The following is a 16,455-nucleotide window of genomic DNA, read 5'->3' as shown; positions in this document are numbered from 1 at the left end:
TGGGCAGCATTCGCCGTAACCTAACCTGCCGTGCTGGTGTTTGCAGGCAGCGCGTGCTTCAACATGGCCGCCAAGTCCCCGGGCATCTGCAAGCTCCAGGCGAACTGTCGGCCGCCGGCGGGGGTGGGCAGCCAGGACCCCGCCTTGACCAAGCAGGTACACTGGGATGCTGTTCGAGCGCAGTGAGAAGATGGTGGAGCGAGTGGACTTGAACCCGCGGTTGCTTCAGGTCTGCTCCTTCAGCGGTGGCCAGCCAGTGGTGTGCTGCCCGACGTCGGCCGAGTCCATCGTGTTCCCCAGCTCGTTCCTGACGGCGTCCCTGGCCAACCGGCCGCGGCCGCCGCCCCTCGACGCCATCACCGCCCCGCTGGTGCCCACCAAGCCGCGGCCGCCGCCCCCCGCTGACGGCACGCCGGGCAGCATGGCCAGGAGGAGTGAGCATCCCGGTCGCGGGTTCGAGTACCGGCCACGTTCCCTTTTCCTCTTTCTGAGCGTCGTCTCGTTCCGCCTGTCGCAGAGTGCGTGGAGTACGAGCGGTACATCCCGAGCATCCGCTACGGCCCCGACAAGGACTGCGTGCCCAACCACACCTACCCCATCGGAGGCAACCCCGCACTGCCCAAGGAATTCCCCCACATGGTGAGCTCGCCGCACATGCGCCGCGGCCCGGCAGGGCTCATCAGGGTTTAATCAGGGCATCAACGACAGTTAACGTGGTGCTGCAGGCCCTGCTCGGCTACGGCTCGCGCTCCTCCATCTCCTACGGCTGCGGCGGCTCGCTCATCTCCACGGTGTGGATACTGACCGCGGCGCACTGCGTCTACTCGGGGGAGTAAGTCTCACCGCCGCGTGCGCGCGCGTGCGTCGCCGACAAGGCCGAGGCCCTGGACCTGAACGAGTGCGCGTTGCTGCGCGTTGCAGGGTGCCCGTGTCCTGGGCGCTGCTGGGCGACTTGGTGCGCGACCGCGAGGACGACGAGGCCTTCAAGCAGCTCATTCCCGTGGCCGAGCGCGTGAGCCACCCGGGCTTCAAGCCGCCGCAGGCCTACAACGACATCGCGCTGCTGCGCTTGCAGTGGTCGCCCAACATGACGACGGCGCACGTGCGGCCCACCTGCCTGCACGTAGACCGCGAGCTGCAGAAGGAGAAGCTGTACCTCACCGGCTGGGGCCACACCGAGTACGGTGAGCACACCGTCGGTGCCGCCGACCTTGGCTGCCCCGGCCGCTGCTTTCAATCTCTCGTGTGCTCCTGCACAGGGGGCGAGCCAGCCAACGCGCTCATGGAGGTGGCGTTGTACCGCACCAAGTACGAGGAGTGCCGGAAGTACTACGGCTCCAACTCGCAGAGCTTCATGCCGAATGGCGTGGACGACGACACCCAGCTCTGCGCCGGCGCGGGCCAGCTCCTCAAAGACGCCTGCCATGCAAGTACCGATTGCCGTACATTCACGCCCACTCGGAGGTGTTTCCAGTGGAGTGCTTTCCCCTCCCCCTTCCCAATGCCTGCTGGTAGGGCGGGGTGATTTACGCCTTTGGCTGTGGCGCACCCGGTGCGGCCCGGGTGCGGCCCATGTTACAGTGTGTCTGCTTCCAGGGCGACTCCGGCGGGCCGCTGCAGACGCCCGTCATCAAGGCCACGTGCATGCACCTGCTGGCGGGGGTGGTGTCGCTGGGCCAGGGCTGCGGCCTGGGGGCGGCCGGCATCTACACCAGGGTGTCCTTCTACGTGCCGTGGATCGAGAGCATCGTCTGGCCCGACCCGTAGTCCAGTGCCACGCACGCAACTTATCAATTTAACGTTGTTTCTTAGTTTAATTTTACTTTCGCATAGGACTGCATGCATATTATGCGGGTGCTGCTTTTTGCATCTTTTTATTTCGTGAACTTCAATTGTTCGCAACGGTCGTACTCGAAGAGATTACCGTGATTGAATCATACTGTGCAACTCGCGCGGGTTTTTGTAATCATGAGTGGCGCCTTTACACTTTTCCGAATCCGAAGTAAAGTTGGAGAGTGTTTAAGACCCGTTCCTTTTCCTAAGCGCTGCTCCACAATAAATATAAAACCAAATACTGCATGTTGTGTCTCGCGAATCGTAAGATTCCCCTCCTACCCTCCCCTCCACTCTTTGACCCCGCCCGCAGTTCGCGAGGGGCCCAGTCGTGTTCTTGGCCACTTTATTTTGGCCCCATTTTGGCGCGTTTAAAGGCAGTCCAGCGAGTCTGCAAGTGATAAGTGATAAGGATTTAATGTGTCACGAGGCGACCTCGTGCCCACTGCTATGCACACGGGCGCCAAACTGCTGTCTGGTCCGCCTGGTCAACGTTCTGCTTTGACCTGATACACTCTCACTCTCAGACACGCACATCACAGCCTCCGAGAATGTTTGCGACGAGCTTAGGCGAAAAATGGAGCAAAAAGACGAAATTATCTTCGGGCGATTGCTTCCCGCTGGTCGGCGCTGGCGCCCTTTCGGAATCAGGGAAGAAGGGTCAGGGGGCCGTCAGGGCGTCAGGGGGCATCACGCTGCGCAGCCTGCGCGGCCGGCCAGAGGCGTTACCTGATAGCAGGACGTATGCGACGTGCACTGTGCGTACGGCTTCACGGTTCTTCCCTAATTCGTAGGCAAGCTGGGTGTTCCGTTCATCTTTCAAAGAAGCCGCAAAATTTACCAAGAAACATTATACTTTAGTTTTTTGTGCGTTTTTATATTTTTTAAAAAATATATATGCAACAGTTCAGCCACTTAGTCATCGACATTTGAAAGAATTTCTCCTTGTAATTCTAGCTTTTGGGTTGGTTGCTTATTATTGTCTGTTGTAGTTTTCTGTGGCTTTTTTGTTTCTGCCCGCCTTCGCCTAACCGCTCCCACCCCTTTGGACTTCCCTGCGGCTTCTTCGCGCCCATCAAATCCGATCGTGTCTTTCGAGTTCCAAGTGTAATCCTCTTCCGGGATGCAATGTTTAGGAAACGTGACGGTCTTACCTTTGGGGCTTGTCCAAGGGCTCGCCTCACGGATGATGCAATTCGTGTGTGTAAACGACAGACGTAGTCCCCACAGACACTCTTGGGGGCTCGTCCCGTTCGCACAGCTGATGTAATGTTTGGTTAAAGTGACAGTATGGGTGTCGGGGGTGTGTCTCGTCGGGCAACTGCGTCTGAATCATTCATCATTGCTCATTACCGTGAAGCCAATCTTAATTCTGGGATAATTTTTCTGGGCCATCTTCACGCCATGCCTCCGGTATGTGCTGGAGCACTTCCCAGTCATCCTAGACTCTATCTCGAGGTTACTTTCAGCCCCTTACAGTAACTTTCTTTAAAAAAAAAAAAAAAAAAAAACGGGGCTGGTGTCCAGTTTTTCACGCCTTCCCTGTGACGTGTCAAAAGGGTGGTCTACCTTCACGGCGCGGTGCACCGCGTAACAATGATGGCAACAAAAATTTATTTTTCCTGCGACGCTAGTTGAGTTCTGGTGCGGTGAAGAGGCTGTGGACGATGGGTTGCCTACCTTTCGGGCGCATGCTCAAGTCATCAAAGTTTTTCGCCAGAAAAACACTGTGGTGGGTAATTAACCTCTGGTGCAGGATTTCTTCATTCTTTTGTGAATTACAACTAACATTGATGTATTTGTTTTGTAGAGTGAACTTTTTTTCAGTAATTTATGCCTGAGCTATATGGTAGCAAAGGTTAGCAGAATTAACTTCTGCAGTGTATGGGACAACCTTTCTCACTGGCACTGCCATTGGAATAACGATTGTTTGGTGATAACAGGATCTTCTCTTTATTCTCAGTCTTTGGCAAAATAAACTAAGCATATCAGACCAACAGCAACAACCAAACGGAATACATTTTTTTAACTAATGCAAATAAATCTGTAATTCACATCTTTTGCATGTTTTGCAAGTAACAACTTTTAAATCGAATTTTAGTGACAATAAGTCATCTAAAAGTTCATCAACAAAAGGCATTTCTTCAACTGAACAATTGAAAATATTGGAAAACAAAAATGCAGAACATAGATGGTGATGTCAGGCTTTGGCACAGTGCCTCTGAGGCAATAACGACAAACCAGTTCAATTTACAAACAAATTAAAATTTTGTCCAGTTGTTTGCACCAGTTTATCACTTTGATAGTAACATACTGAATGTTAACACTGACAAATGCACAAAAGAGATGCAACTTACTTCTAATCCCAGCATTGTGAAAGACAATATCACAGAGGTAATGATTTCCACACGGGAACAAAGTGAAAACACAAGTGTCGTTAAAGATATGGCCAGCTCAACAGGAAGGAGTATTCCCCCTGGGCAAAAATATATATACATAACTCTATAGACAATTAAATAAGTAAAAGATTACTTAAATTATTAAGGGAATGAAATTTCCTGTGCTTTTAAATCTGTAAACATGATATTTTGTCTAGATCTTGCAATGGTTATCAAGATTTACGGCTATAAAATAGTTCCTATTTCCAAACAGCAATGCAGCACAACAGATGAGATGTATTTAACATAAAAAGAACTCTAATCTTATAAAAATTTAATACATTGCTTATATTATTAGGATCACAATGTACCATGATTAAATATTAAGTAAGTCATACATACACATTTTTTTAAAGGATGACTGGACACAACACGGACAAAACTGTTGAAGAAACAAGCATCTTCATGAGATAAAAAGAACAACTGTGTGTGAAAACAGTAGCAGTATGGGAAGCAAACCCTGGCATGGTGGAAAGTAAGATGTTGTATCCAACTAAGATGTACAAATACCACATGAAGACAGAGGGGAGCCATTCTAGTATACAGACACAAGAGGATAGAAACCAAAGTTAGCTCAGTAAAATACAACAAAATCAGTAATTATCTTAAAAAAAAAAGTAAAATAGGAACAAATTATACAGGTAATAAAGGTGCTTTGCTCATGTTCATGCTGCTACTGACTCTGGAAGTAAATATCTTTGTAAAAAAGGTGATGCCAGCTCTACCTCCAGGTATTGAGCTAGCCAGGAAAAATAGAAGGGCAATAATTTGTAAAACAGCACAGAGTACAGTCAGTGGTGTGCTTTGGGCAAATAATGCAAAATACAAAGTGGCAAACAATGTGCCAAAATAACAAGAAGTGAACATGATTCGTTCTCTTGAAAACAGGTGTCTGAGGTGGGTCATAGGGCCCCAGAGAAATGAAAAGCTGGAAAAGCAGAATAAACACAGTTTAGGACAAGGCAGGTGAAATGGAGAGCAATAAAGTCACAAATATTTACCTGCATAAAAAGAACAAGCTGCCCATGGTGTATAGAAGAGCAAACTTCCTTGCCTTAAACAGTAGAACAGGTGCATAGAAAGCAGCAATGGAGAAACATATTACTCCCATGAAAAGGCAAAGGCAAAACCCCACGATGCGTTGCATACGGCCCTGTAACAAAAATGGGGGGAAAAGTGTTAATAAATCGAACTTGATAGGATAGACACAATTTTGACACTGACAGTGACAGCTAGTCTCAAGTTCGGGGTCAATATGATAACTTAAATAACATTGGCAGGGGGCAGCAAAGAGTCTTAAGGAAGATGAAAATCAACTATTTTTGTTATTCTGGAACAAATTAGCAGAATCTGCCAGCCATTCGATACTGAAATAATATAAACAACAAAAATACAGGTTATGTGACTCACCATACTGGGACAACAGTCTTTTTGAGTTTCTTGAAACCAACCATAGCTGCTTTCTTCGGGTGCTGCATTTTGTTTCTTGGTCCATTTTCCGAACTCTGGAAGAGCGAAAGATAGAGACAAATTACTATGTTTTGGTTGAGATTTTTCACTATTTCTCGACAAATAGTCGTCCAAATCTTTCTTGAGGTCTGCCATATTGCAGCCACAAAACGCGCTGCAGAATTTGTCATAGCCTGGATAACGGCCCGCTACGTGGTCGCTATGAGAATTTTAGCGACTTTAAAACTGGTGGGTGGAAGTGGTGGGGAGAAGCGGGATTTCCAAATTTCCATCAGTTCTCTGCATTCAAATCAAACAGTCGTGCGATGTTTGATGGCATTTGCCATGAAAATTGGTTAATTCTTCGGCAAGTGAAGCGAGTAATGCTGGTTCTAAACCATCCATCCACCCGATGGTTTGCTGATTACAGAAAACAATTGAAGGGAAGTTTCGATAGCTCTGATAGCGAGTCGAGGGATTAGCGGCTGACGCTTGGATTATTATATTTTCGATTGATGGACCAAAATGACGACAAACTCAGTAATATGGGCGTTTCTCAGAGGCCTCAGCCTTCAGTTTCGTGGCGAAGTAATGAAGGCCTTTCCCACGCCCAGGTGGGTATGACATCATGTTGGGCTACGGCAAGCCACGGCACGGGGAAGGCCCACCTCCAGCCAGGCCCACCCTTAGCCACGACGGGTGACGGCTATCTGTCAGCCAGCCCTAGACGAGATGCACGGGGTCAGGCTGGGCTCAGGGAGTCCCAGGCCGCGTCTGCTGTACCGCTGTTGGGGTTGGGCCGTTGGGCCCACGCTCCTCATTACTGGCGTTCGGGATTCGGGACCGGCTAGGGCCAGGGGGGAGGGGAGGGGCGGTCGCAGCGCCGCCACGCGACGCCAGCCCACGCCAGCCCACGCCAGCCCAGCCCCGGCTCGCCTGTCTCCATCCCCATCCCTCCTTGATCTCCAAGGGGAGGGACAAGGATCAAGCAGCCGCGCTCCGGTCGGGCTGGGTGCGCGGGGTGGGGCGGGGCGCAGGGGTAGCTCGGGCGGGGCGCGGCGGCAGGGTCGGTACAGGGGATGACCGAGCCACGGGCGAGCGGTGGGGGATGGTGTGGGGTGTGGGGCGTCGCGGGGCGGAGGGCGGAGGGTGGCTAGAGGGCTGTGGGGGTTGGGGCTGGGGCCGGGGCGGCGCTCGGCGCTCGGTGTGTAGCCACCCTCCAGTTACGGACCCCAGTCTGACGGGCAAGGGTCGGAGCGCTGCCCGGCGCGCCGCACTCTGCCTGCCCGAAGGTTGCTTTGCTCTTGGTCCTGGTGATCATTCTGACCGCACCGCTCCACCTCGCCCAGCGACGCGCCGCCAGCAACTCGTGTTCGTCGTGGTGAAGTGATTGTGCGTCGAGTGACCCGTGGTGGCCGTTTAGTTTCGGTGCTTGGGGCCCCGATCGAGGAGTGTGCATCGCAAGAGCCGCGGCGACACGGCGTCGACGCGCCGCCAACCACACCGTCGTCCAGCCTGGTGCAGTCAGGAGGTGCAGTTTGGCCCCTGTGAGGCCGTGCGCGCGTGTCGAGGACGGCGTCGAGGACGGCGTGTTTTGCTCCCCCCGCCCTGCCCCTGGCCTGCCCCTGGCCTCCGTGCACTCGCCGTTCCCCGCCCCCGCCGCAGTCGTAAGACTTCCATCGATCCGCGCCGAGCCGAGCGGAGCAGCGACGCACCGAGCCCGGCCGGGCCAGCAGCGCGGGGCAGCGCGGAGTGGTGAGGGAGGGCCCTCCTCGGTGTGAGGTGCGAGCGAGAGCGACGTCGCCGTCCCCGACGCGGCGCCATCTTGCTCCGGTGGCGCCACCACGCTAGCGCCGCCGCGCCAACGTCGTGCTTGCTGCACCACCCCCTGAGGCCGCGCGGGCCGAGCCGCAGGCACTGGTACCTGCCCTCGCGATGGGCGGACCGTTGGCGTAGCCAGAGGCACTGTCAGTGGCGGAGGTGACGTCCGCGCCGACCACGACGCCGTCATGGGGACGGTGCTGAGCTTCAGCCCGCGAGAGCGGCGCCCCGGCCCCGCCAACCCCGTGGCCTTCGCGTCCAGCACGGGTCTGGGCTCCGAGTACACGCTCAACAACTACAGCCTGGAGCAGCTCAACAACGTCAAGAACCAGCAGCAGCTGCCCACCCCGCAGGTGTTGCCCCAGGTGCAAGTGCTGTCACCCTCGCCGTCGGCACCGCATCTGCAGGTGCCCCCCGCCTCCTCGCACCACATCCACAACAACAACAATAACAACAACAATAACATCAACAACGACGCGACGACGCGCATCCTGTGCGAGAAGAACACCAACGCGCTCGACAAGAACCTCAAGAAGCATTCGCTGTTTATCAACGCGCTTAGCTGGAAGCGGTTCTCCACTACCAACAACAACAAGAACAAGAACAACAACAAAAACAAGAACCTGACAGCGTTCCGCCAGCCCATCGTGGACAACATCCACCACCCGCTGGCGCACGGCGTCGTGGTGGACAAGAACAAGAACTTCCAGAAGTCGGGCGGGCACGCGCCGCTCGCCTCGTACTACCCCGTCGTCAAGTCGGCGTCCACCAACACGGTGTCCATCAGCGCGCTGGACGTGGTGCACGCGTCGCACGCCGCCAGGGACGCCGCTAGGGACGCCGCCAGGGCCAACAACGCCAACAACAACCAGCACCATGCCGACAAGGCCGACAAGCTGGTGCCCAAGGCGGGCCTTCCCTCGGCCGCGCTGCCCGCCCAGGCGCAGCCGCAGGTCGTGCCGCCCCAGCAGCAGCCCGCCAAGGTGTCGCACGGCGTGCAGACCAACCTGCCCGTCCCCAGGAAGACCGTCATCCAGGCCTCCACGTCCGAGCTGCTCAAGTGCCTGGGCATCTTCCTCCACACGCGCTGCCGGCGGCTGCACGAGTTCCAGGCCGGCGACGCCGTCACCTGGCTGCGCTCCGTGGACCGGAGCCTCTTGCTGCAGGGCTGGCAGGTCAGTCCCGGGTTGGAAGACCCGCCATTTCTTTCGTCCTTTTCTGGCTGATGGGTTTAGTTGTTGTTTTTCTTGCTTGGCTCGTCCTGTATGGCAGTGTGCATGCAAAAGGACATGATGCCTTTATCTGAAGGCCGGGGCCGTGGCGGCCACAAAGGCACACGGCGCGCGGCGTGCGGCACGGGGTAACGGTAGCCATGCGGTAGCGGTGGCGGTCATTTCATTTGGGGCCGAGCCACTCGGTGGCAACCAGAGCGAGGCCGCGTGGAGCCAGAGCGGGCCGCGGGCCGCGTGCAGTGCCGCGTGCCGTGCCCCGTGCCGCACGCGCACTGCCCAACGCCCCAGTGCTCCAGTGCGGCAGTGCGGACGCAGCGGCTTCATGTCTTCCCCATCCAGGGCGGGGTGTGCGCTGCATCGCGGGAACAGCCAGCAGCAGGGGGAGGGGGAGGGTCGCTAGTTGGAAGTCAAACAGAGCCTCGTTCTCATTTCAGAGCGATTCCGGACATCGCCGGCTTCCTCGCTCGGTCTCTCTCCCACTCATGAGGCGTCCCGTTCAAGTGTGAGACGCGGAGCGACGAAACGATGTGCGAATTGATCCTGTAGGCTGCGTGCGGTCTCAAACGCATTGCGAGGCCGAATCTGTTCCCACGCGAGATTGACAACCCCCTGTAGGTAGGCAGCCCACCAAACCAATCACCCAGCCCAGAGGAGCTTCCTTGACGCGCTGTCGCTGGAGTCATGGGCTTAGGGGTGGGCTGCCGACCCGTGCCGAGCTGCCCCATTGACGCACGCAAGACGCGGAACGACGGCAACATGCCGATGACGGCGAGTGAGCGACGAGTGAGCGGCGGGTTGGGCGCCAGTTCGTTGGCATCGCGCGGCACGGCGCAGCAGGGCGGCTGTCAGGCCGACTGCTCTGACGGGCTGCCGGCTTTGACTAAGCAACACGCGAGACGCGAGCGAGCACGGAATAAGGGTGGATTCGGGGAATTCAGTAGCCAAGGGGGAGGCCAGGCCACGCCACGCCAGGCCACGCCACCGCCCCCTGCATCGACTTGACCCGCACGGCCCTCAATGCACTGCACACAGGCGGTGAGGCGGTACAAGCGCACAAACTTCCTTTACGATCCCGGGGGGCTCGACCTGACTCGAGGTAAGGCGGGACGGAGGGCGGCACTCCGGAAAACATAAACTGGAAAAAAGAAACAGCCCGAACGGGGCCCCGCCCCGTTTGCATCGGTCTCGTCGGAAAGTTCGCGGAGATGATTGAGGTCCTGAAATAGAGCGATCGGCTCGCACGAGCGCACAATCGGCGTGGGCCCGATCCGCCGCGCGTGCCGCTGCGTCCTGCGTCCAGGGCTTTGGCCCGCTTGGCCCGCTTGGCCCGCTTGGCCCGCTTGGCCCGCTTGGCCCGCTTGGCCCGCTTGGCCCGCTTGGCCCGCTTGGCCAGGTAGACGGACACAAAACGAGACCAGCGGGGCGGGGCCAGGCGGGGCCAGGCGGGGCGTCGCAGCGGGGTGGCATTTACCTGGCCGCCTGCCTGGGACAGCCCTGCGGCCTCGCGCCCTTGCGGCGTCACGGGAAAAGGGCACAGCGCTCCCGCAGGAGCCTCCCTCCCCGAAGGACTTCGAGACTCGTTCCCGTTCCGCTGGGTACATCGCCGGATGTCAGTCACGCCGCGGAAGAGAAAGTATCGGAAGAAAGGGTAGTGTGTCCAAGAAGGATAACCTATTTATAAACCGCCTTCGCGGGAGCATGGGGCGGGGCAATGCAAGGCACAGGCCGCACTGGCGTTGGGGGTGTTTCGGGTAGCGGGGGCCGTGGGGGCACTGGGCCTTGGGAAAGCCGGGCCGCGACTGCTGCCTTGGGCTGCTCAGACAGGCCGGCACAGCGCTAGGATTCGATCACTACAAGCTGGGCACATCGCAGTCTGCCATCCCCAGCGAGGGGAGTGACAACCCCCAACACCTCGCCTGCCAGGCTGCCGCGCTCGGCCTGGCCTCCCTTAAACGGGTTGACGTCACCGACTTGGACCGGCAGGGCGGCACGGTGGCGGTGTGGCACGGAGGCCGCGCGGGGGACGCGGGGGACGCGCCCAGGCCGGGCCGGCCTCATGCATCATCACCATCAGTGCCTCTGTGGCACTCATGGGTCGTGCCGCGGGGGCGCGCGCGCGCGAGAGAGAGAGAGAGAGAGAGAGAGGGGGGAGAGAGAGAGAGAGAGAGAGAGAGAGAGAGAGAGAGAGAGAGAGAGAGAGAGAGAGAGAGAGAGAGAGAGAGAGCGTCGAAAGCCCAATGCGGCTTGCTGGGCGGCGTGGGCGTTCTGGAGGACCATTCAAACCGCGCCGTTTTCCATGGCAACGACCGCGAGCTCGGTTGACCATGCCAGCGCGGCGCAGCGCGGCAATGCCCATAGGCAATTATCGATACGGGTTTGCGAGGGCGGTAGGGCCGGCACTACTCGGTACCGCCCAAGGCTTTCCGGCGGGGCGGCGAGGCAAGGCGAGACCGCTAGACGGCGGGGCTGCACCAAGCTCATAGACCGATTCCATGAGTCGTTTCGGTCGGTGTGTCCCTCTCACACCTACAGCGGACGGCCTGTGAGTGCGAGAGAGACAGCTCTAAGTCTGCTGGCGGCGCGGCGATAAGATTCGTCGTATCGCGGCCATCCACTTGATGTATCGCGCTTTGATGGGAGTGGTCTCGAGAGCGGCGGCGACTCGCCCTTTGCGCGCCACCGCCACCTCCCCCTCCCCTCCCCCTCCCCCACCCCCTCACCTTCCCCGCCCCTGCCGCTCGCGGCGCCGCTATCGATCGTGTCGGGGTCGCGCCGTAGTCCGGGGAGGAGAGGAGTCGAAGCCACCACCCGGAGCTCTGGCGCAGCCCTGCGCAGCCCTGCGCAGCCGAGTGGAGCCGAGGGACTCGGGGCCTAACACGGCGCGAGCCGAGCGGAGCCGAACGGCGAGCGCGCGCACCACCACACCCTCCCGCCGCTCTATCTCTCTCTCTCTCACACACACACACACGCGCGCGCGCGTACCCACAAACACAAGCACGCGGGGGCGCAAACTCTGCCACGCAAAACACCAAGGCCTTCCTTTGCACGTGGCTACGGGGCGGCGGGGCGGTAGGACCTCGGTCGCCGAATTGCGCAGCGGGCAGGCAGGGGGTCCGGGCGTGGCGCCGGCCCGGCGGAGCGGTGAATCTGCCCGCTAACGATGATGTCGAGGTTGTCGCGGATTATTTCGATTTGGTCCAGCAGTCGGGGTGGGTTGGGATGAATGGGCGTTGCTGATGGTAAAAATAAAGCGCGCGCTCGGGGAGCCGGGGAGCTCGTTGCCGGGGGATGCTGTTGGCTGGACTGGCGGCGGAGGGCCCCCGCGGGGGTAGGCCGCCCGCCCAGGCAAGGTGTCCGGCGGGACTGCCCGCCCACGACTCTGCGGGCGTTCGTGCGGACCGTGGGGCGGGGCAGGCGGGGCAGGCGGGGCAGGCGGGGCAGGCGGGGCAGGCGGGGCAGGCGGGGCAGGCGGGGCAGGCGGGGCAGGCGGGGCAGGCGGGGCAAGCGGGGCAGGCGGGGCGGCGGGGCGGCGCTTTGACACCAACCTAACCACGTGTCTCTCTCTTGTGCGCAGGACATCGCCTTCATCAATCCGGCCAACGTGGTGTTCGTGTACATGCTGGTGCGCGAGCTGGTGGACGAGGACGTGACCTCGGAGCAGGAGCTGCAGGCCGTGGTGCTGACATGCCTCTACCTGTCCTACTCGTACATGGGCAACGAGATCTCGTACCCGCTCAAGCCCTTCCTCGTGGAGCAGAGCAAGGACGCCTTCTGGGACCGGTGCCTGGACATCGTGTCGCGGCTGTCCAGGGACATGCTGCGGATCAACGCCGAGCCGGGCTTCTTCACGGAGATCTTCACCGAGCTCAAGATGTGGGGCATCAACAGCGCGCTGGGGATGCACCTGATGCACCCGCACACGCACGCCGCGCACGCGCACGCCACGCACGTCAGCCAGACGCGGCAGCACCAGCACCGCGTCACGGTGACCAAGGGGTCACCGGGGAGGAACCCCGCGGCCAGCTGCAAGCCGCCAGCGCCGCAGCCACCGCACCTCCTAGTGCCGCCGCCAGTGCTGGCGCCGCCCATGCTGGCGCCGCTGGCCACCCGGGACGACGCGCTGTCCGACGCGGAGACGCCGAACCCCAGGCCAGCGCTGCCGCTGCCGCTGCTCACCGCCTGGAACGACGCGTCCCCCGACGAGAACCACAACCCCAAGATGCTGCCCAGCGCCACCACCACGCGCTCCCGCGAGGACAACAACGGCAACGAGTTGAGCGCCGCGTCGTCCCGGGTGTGCTCGGCGGCGTCCACGCCCGACGCCGAGGACACCCTGACGACCGACGGCGTGCCGCACGCCGCCGCCACGGCCACCCCGGCCGAGGTGGACCAGGCGGATGCGGACGGCGGCCAGGGCACGACGGCTGCTTGACCGGCCTCGGTGCCGTGCACGGCGTGCCCCGGGGAGCCGTCCGACCCAGCCAGCCAGCCCCTCCGGGGACACTCCACGCTGCTGGTCAAGCTGGCCCTCGCCAAGTCGCGCCGCTGCCAGCAGTACGTCACGACGTTGTGAAGCACGCTCGTCTGGCTGCTGCGTGACACGCGACGCACGCGACAGGCTGGACTCATGCGCCGAGCGCACGCGAGCCACAGCCACGACTTGCGCTGCAGTGCGCTGACCGGCAGAACCACGCCCTGTTCTCGCCAACAAAAACATGCGTTCTATCCTATCCTATCGAGTTGTGAAGTGAATGTAGTTAGAACCAAACTCTTTCCTTTCCTTTCGTTTGTTATTGTTGTCATTGTTTTCAAGTTACCAAAATACCTGTATGAGTTTTGTCTGTTATAGTGATTTCTGAGCGTGATTTGATATTACTTATCTTCTCGTGGTATGGCTAGCAAGCGAGTGTGAGTAATGGTGAGATTTTCTTGTTTCCTATTTTTGTTTGAGGTGCTCGTCGGAGAGCGGCAGCGGGAAGAATGTGAGAGTGGGACTTCCCTCTGTTGGTGTCCGATTATTATTATGTCTTTTTTAAATTATGATTGTGATTATTATTATTTTTATTATGATTGTGATTACGTATTATAATTTTATTATGATTATGATAATTATTATTACTTATTTCACTTTTATTTGAAGGCTGTGATTTTACTCATCTTAGTTCGTAATGCTTTTCGCGATTAATGTTAATTTTACTCGTGCAACGGTTTGAGCTAGGCGAGGTGAAGGAACAGCATCCAATAGCAATCCTCCCTTTTCCGCAACCACTGTGATATTTGAAAATGAAATGGCCAACGGACGAGGAGAAGTTTGGCAGTGAACATTGGGCGTCCACGACTAGCCAAAATAGTGCCGCTGGCATTTTGCCCTCCGAAAACTGGCGGGCTATAGTGTGGATTTGTGCAGCAAAGAAGGGACACTTATCAGCGCCTTGAGTATTGTTATTGTTAACGTTGTGATAGTCAGGGTTCGCGACGCAGCACTGCCTCCGGACTGCCCTAGCCCTGCCTTCGGTGTGTTGTGAACATTAGCATAGCCCTAGCCCTGTAATACGTCCAAAAAACACAAAAAAGGGCAAGGTCACCCTATTTGTATCACACTGAATCCAAAGTGCCGTATCATTCAATATTTCCATGACGAAATACCGAATTCACTTTCTGGTGTCGAGGGAACTCCATCAACTTATTTTCCAAGGTCATTCTCTCGAGGGAGATATGTTAGCTAAAATATATGATAAACTAAAGTGAGAATTAGTGATGAGAAGCGAGTTATTTGTGTCCACGAGGACTTAACTTAATTGTTAAGATTATATACAGATCCATTTTACAACATTGTTCATCTAAATGGTAAGGGCTTGAGGGTCAGTGAAGGTGAGCAAATAAAAAGTAAGCTCCTTTTGGGTCTGCTCGAGGGGGCAACCACTCGAGAAATCCTGTGACCCCTGGAGCCCCAGAAATCTCTGGAAATCCGAAATCTTTCCCCAAAAAGGCAAAAAACAAGCAGATTTTAGGCTTAAAATTGGATGAAATCCGACGAAATCTCTTGTCTTAAGAAATCGTGTCCCTAAACATCGTACGTGGTTGTCCCCTCGGGTCTGCTGCACATTTCAAACCAACTGCGTTTGTAAAGTGCAAGGGAGGCCATATCATCGGCGAACACAAGCACGTACTATATTTCTCTGCGCTTGCCTTTACTAATCCTTGATCCTTTCATCTGCTCGGTGAGCCCCAAGGTTTCCCTAGTGGTAGGTGAGTTCCACGATGTCCAGGTTGATAGACTTAAGAACTCCTTTCGAATGTAGAAAGTAACACACATTACATAGAAATTTAGAAGGGTGTCCTGAATAGTTGTTTACTTGCCACCTGTCTCTTACTTCAGAAAGGCGTATTCGTATTGTGATGTGTCATTGATCATTCATCTGTATCGTTTGTCGAAAACATGAACAATGCGAGCAACTATAGTTCTCTTCTTTACTGGTTTTGTTGTTGGGGCTTATTCTGCTCATATACCTGTTGATATTAAAGTGCAGTTTGCTTTTAAATTAATGCGGGCATTACAACATCTGTGTTTCTTTTGTGTGAGTTTAGTGAAAATTGAGATTAATCCTACTTTTCTACTGTTAAATCGACGGAACCGTGTCCCCAAAGCAATCCTGTGTGAATGGCTCTCATTGCCTCGACAGACTCACGACACGGTTTTGCCACAAGTCATTAAATGAGTTGGAACAAGGCAAACAATTTATGTAATTTTATGTAGTTGGTAAGAGAAATATAGTTATGGCTCCTGAAGGGCTGGTTAAAGTACTGGTTACGCGACACACAGCCGATCCACCACTGACAACTCAGTTGAGGTGAGGACGAATTAATTGTTTCTTTATATTTTCGTCAGTGGTGTGCATCATAGAAGTCAAACAATTATATGGCTGTGTGTTTTGAAGATTCAACTGTTCTCATTAAAATAGTCGTAGCTAGTAAGTTCGGAAATCCCAGAGGTTTTCATGGGCCGATTTAGTGCAATACTATGGTCTCTATGTTCTCAGTTTGACAAAGAGTCATATGATTAAACTCTCAAAATACGTTCTTACAAATACGTTACTGCATAAGTCAATGTTCTTGTAATCGTTTTGTTTTCATTTTGTTCTAAGCAAATAAAACTTATTTTTTTTACATAATTGAATTGTATGCTGACACGATATTTCTTTTCAATTTCTCTCACTTGTTTCACAATGATGTATCCAGGGCTTATCGTTTTCAAACGACCAAACTTGTCTGTGAGTGAGGCACATGAGTGTTCGTCAAGACGTTCAAATCAATACAAATTTTGGTTCAGATTACCGTTGCTGTTAAATTCTGGTTTGGATGTCGACATGGATCAGAATAGGATAGTGAAACATCCGTGCAACGACGCCGCACTCAGTGTGGACACAATCCATACAGTACCCGTATATAATAGACTTCTGTTTAATCAGGGCATAATAAAGTGAACCAAATTGTTACATATCTCGCTTTTGTTCCTGACCCCGTCCTCGACAGACCACACACATACGTATACACGCATGGAGGCACGACAAGAACACACCGAGGGGAAGTGTGTTGAGGCAGCCACGGAGCCAGGGCCGCCAGGGCAATGCATACGGTCCGTGCATGGCGTGCCACCATTTCAAACAACGCCGTCCTCTGCG

General features: G+C 55.8%; 3 protein-coding genes across 3 annotated transcripts; 2 read left to right on the top strand and 1 right to left on the bottom strand.

The window, feature by feature from the left end:
* The first annotated feature begins 63 nt into the window (after nt 1–63).
* Nucleotides 64–1,767, top strand: LOC117638950 (serine protease persephone-like). The gene is made up of 6 exons (XM_034374192.1): nt 64–156; nt 230–434; nt 518–639; nt 726–832; nt 922–1,426; nt 1,597–1,767. Exons 1-6 carry the CDS (start codon nt 64–66, stop codon nt 1,765–1,767), a joined length of 1,203 nt encoding a protein of 400 aa, XP_034230083.1.
* A 1,995-nt stretch (nt 1,768–3,762) lies between these two features.
* On the bottom strand, nt 3,763–5,876 carry LOC117648347 (protein transport protein SFT2). Its single transcript, XM_034390844.1, has 3 exons — nt 5,682–5,876; nt 5,273–5,424; nt 3,763–5,199 (listed from the first exon to the last, which is right to left on the bottom strand). Exons 1-3 carry the CDS (start codon nt 5,874–5,876, stop codon nt 4,905–4,907), a joined length of 642 nt encoding a protein of 213 aa, XP_034246735.1. The 3' UTR covers nt 3,763–4,904.
* Nucleotides 5,877–7,593: 1,717 nt separating this feature from the next.
* Nucleotides 7,594–13,205, top strand: LOC117638949. The gene is made up of 2 exons (XM_034374190.1): nt 7,594–8,716; nt 12,348–13,205. The coding sequence occupies exons 1-2, from the start codon at nt 7,730–7,732 to the stop codon at nt 13,203–13,205; spliced, it is 1,845 nt and encodes a 614-aa protein (XP_034230081.1). The 5' UTR covers nt 7,594–7,729.
* Nucleotides 13,206–16,455: the final 3,250 nt, after the last annotated feature.

The sequence above is a fragment of the Thrips palmi genome, unplaced genomic scaffold (genome assembly GCF_012932325.1).
Source record: "Thrips palmi isolate BJ-2018 unplaced genomic scaffold, TpBJ-2018v1 HiC_scaffold_10, whole genome shotgun sequence".
Lineage (NCBI taxonomy): Eukaryota > Metazoa > Arthropoda > Insecta > Thysanoptera > Thripidae > Thrips > Thrips palmi.
Note: the sequence above shows the minus strand (reverse complement) of the source record. Positions and strands in the feature narration are given on the sequence as shown.

What these genes read in the sequence shown, in the direction of transcription:
- LOC117638949 (XM_034374190.1), top strand. Translation starts at nt 7,730, where the DNA reads ATGGGGACGGTGCTGAGCTTCAGCCCGCGAGAGCGGCGCCCCGGCCCC. An exon ending in TCTTGCTGCAGGGCTGGCAG is followed by an intron (nt 8,717 to 12,347) that starts GTCAGTCCCGGG and finishes TCTTGTGCGCAG; the next exon opens with GACATCGCCTTCATCAATCC.
- LOC117648347 (XM_034390844.1), bottom strand. Translation starts at nt 5,876, where the DNA reads ATGGCAGACCTCAAGAAAGATTTGGACGACTATTTGTCGAGAAATAGT. An exon ending in AAGACTGTTGTCCCAGTATG is followed by an intron (nt 5,425 to 5,681) that starts GTGAGTCACATA and finishes TTTTTGTTACAG; the next exon opens with GGCCGTATGCAACGCATCGT. An exon ending in AGCTTGTTCTTTTTATGCAG is followed by an intron (nt 5,200 to 5,272) that starts GTAAATATTTGT and finishes CTGCTTTTCCAG; the next exon opens with CTTTTCATTTCTCTGGGGCC.
- LOC117638950 (XM_034374192.1), top strand. Translation starts at nt 64, where the DNA reads ATGGCCGCCAAGTCCCCGGGCATCTGCAAGCTCCAGGCGAACTGTCGG. An exon ending in CCAAGGAATTCCCCCACATG is followed by an intron (nt 640 to 725) that starts GTGAGCTCGCCG and finishes GTGGTGCTGCAG; the next exon opens with GCCCTGCTCGGCTACGGCTC. An exon ending in CACTGCGTCTACTCGGGGGA is followed by an intron (nt 833 to 921) that starts GTAAGTCTCACC and finishes TGCGCGTTGCAG; the next exon opens with GGTGCCCGTGTCCTGGGCGC.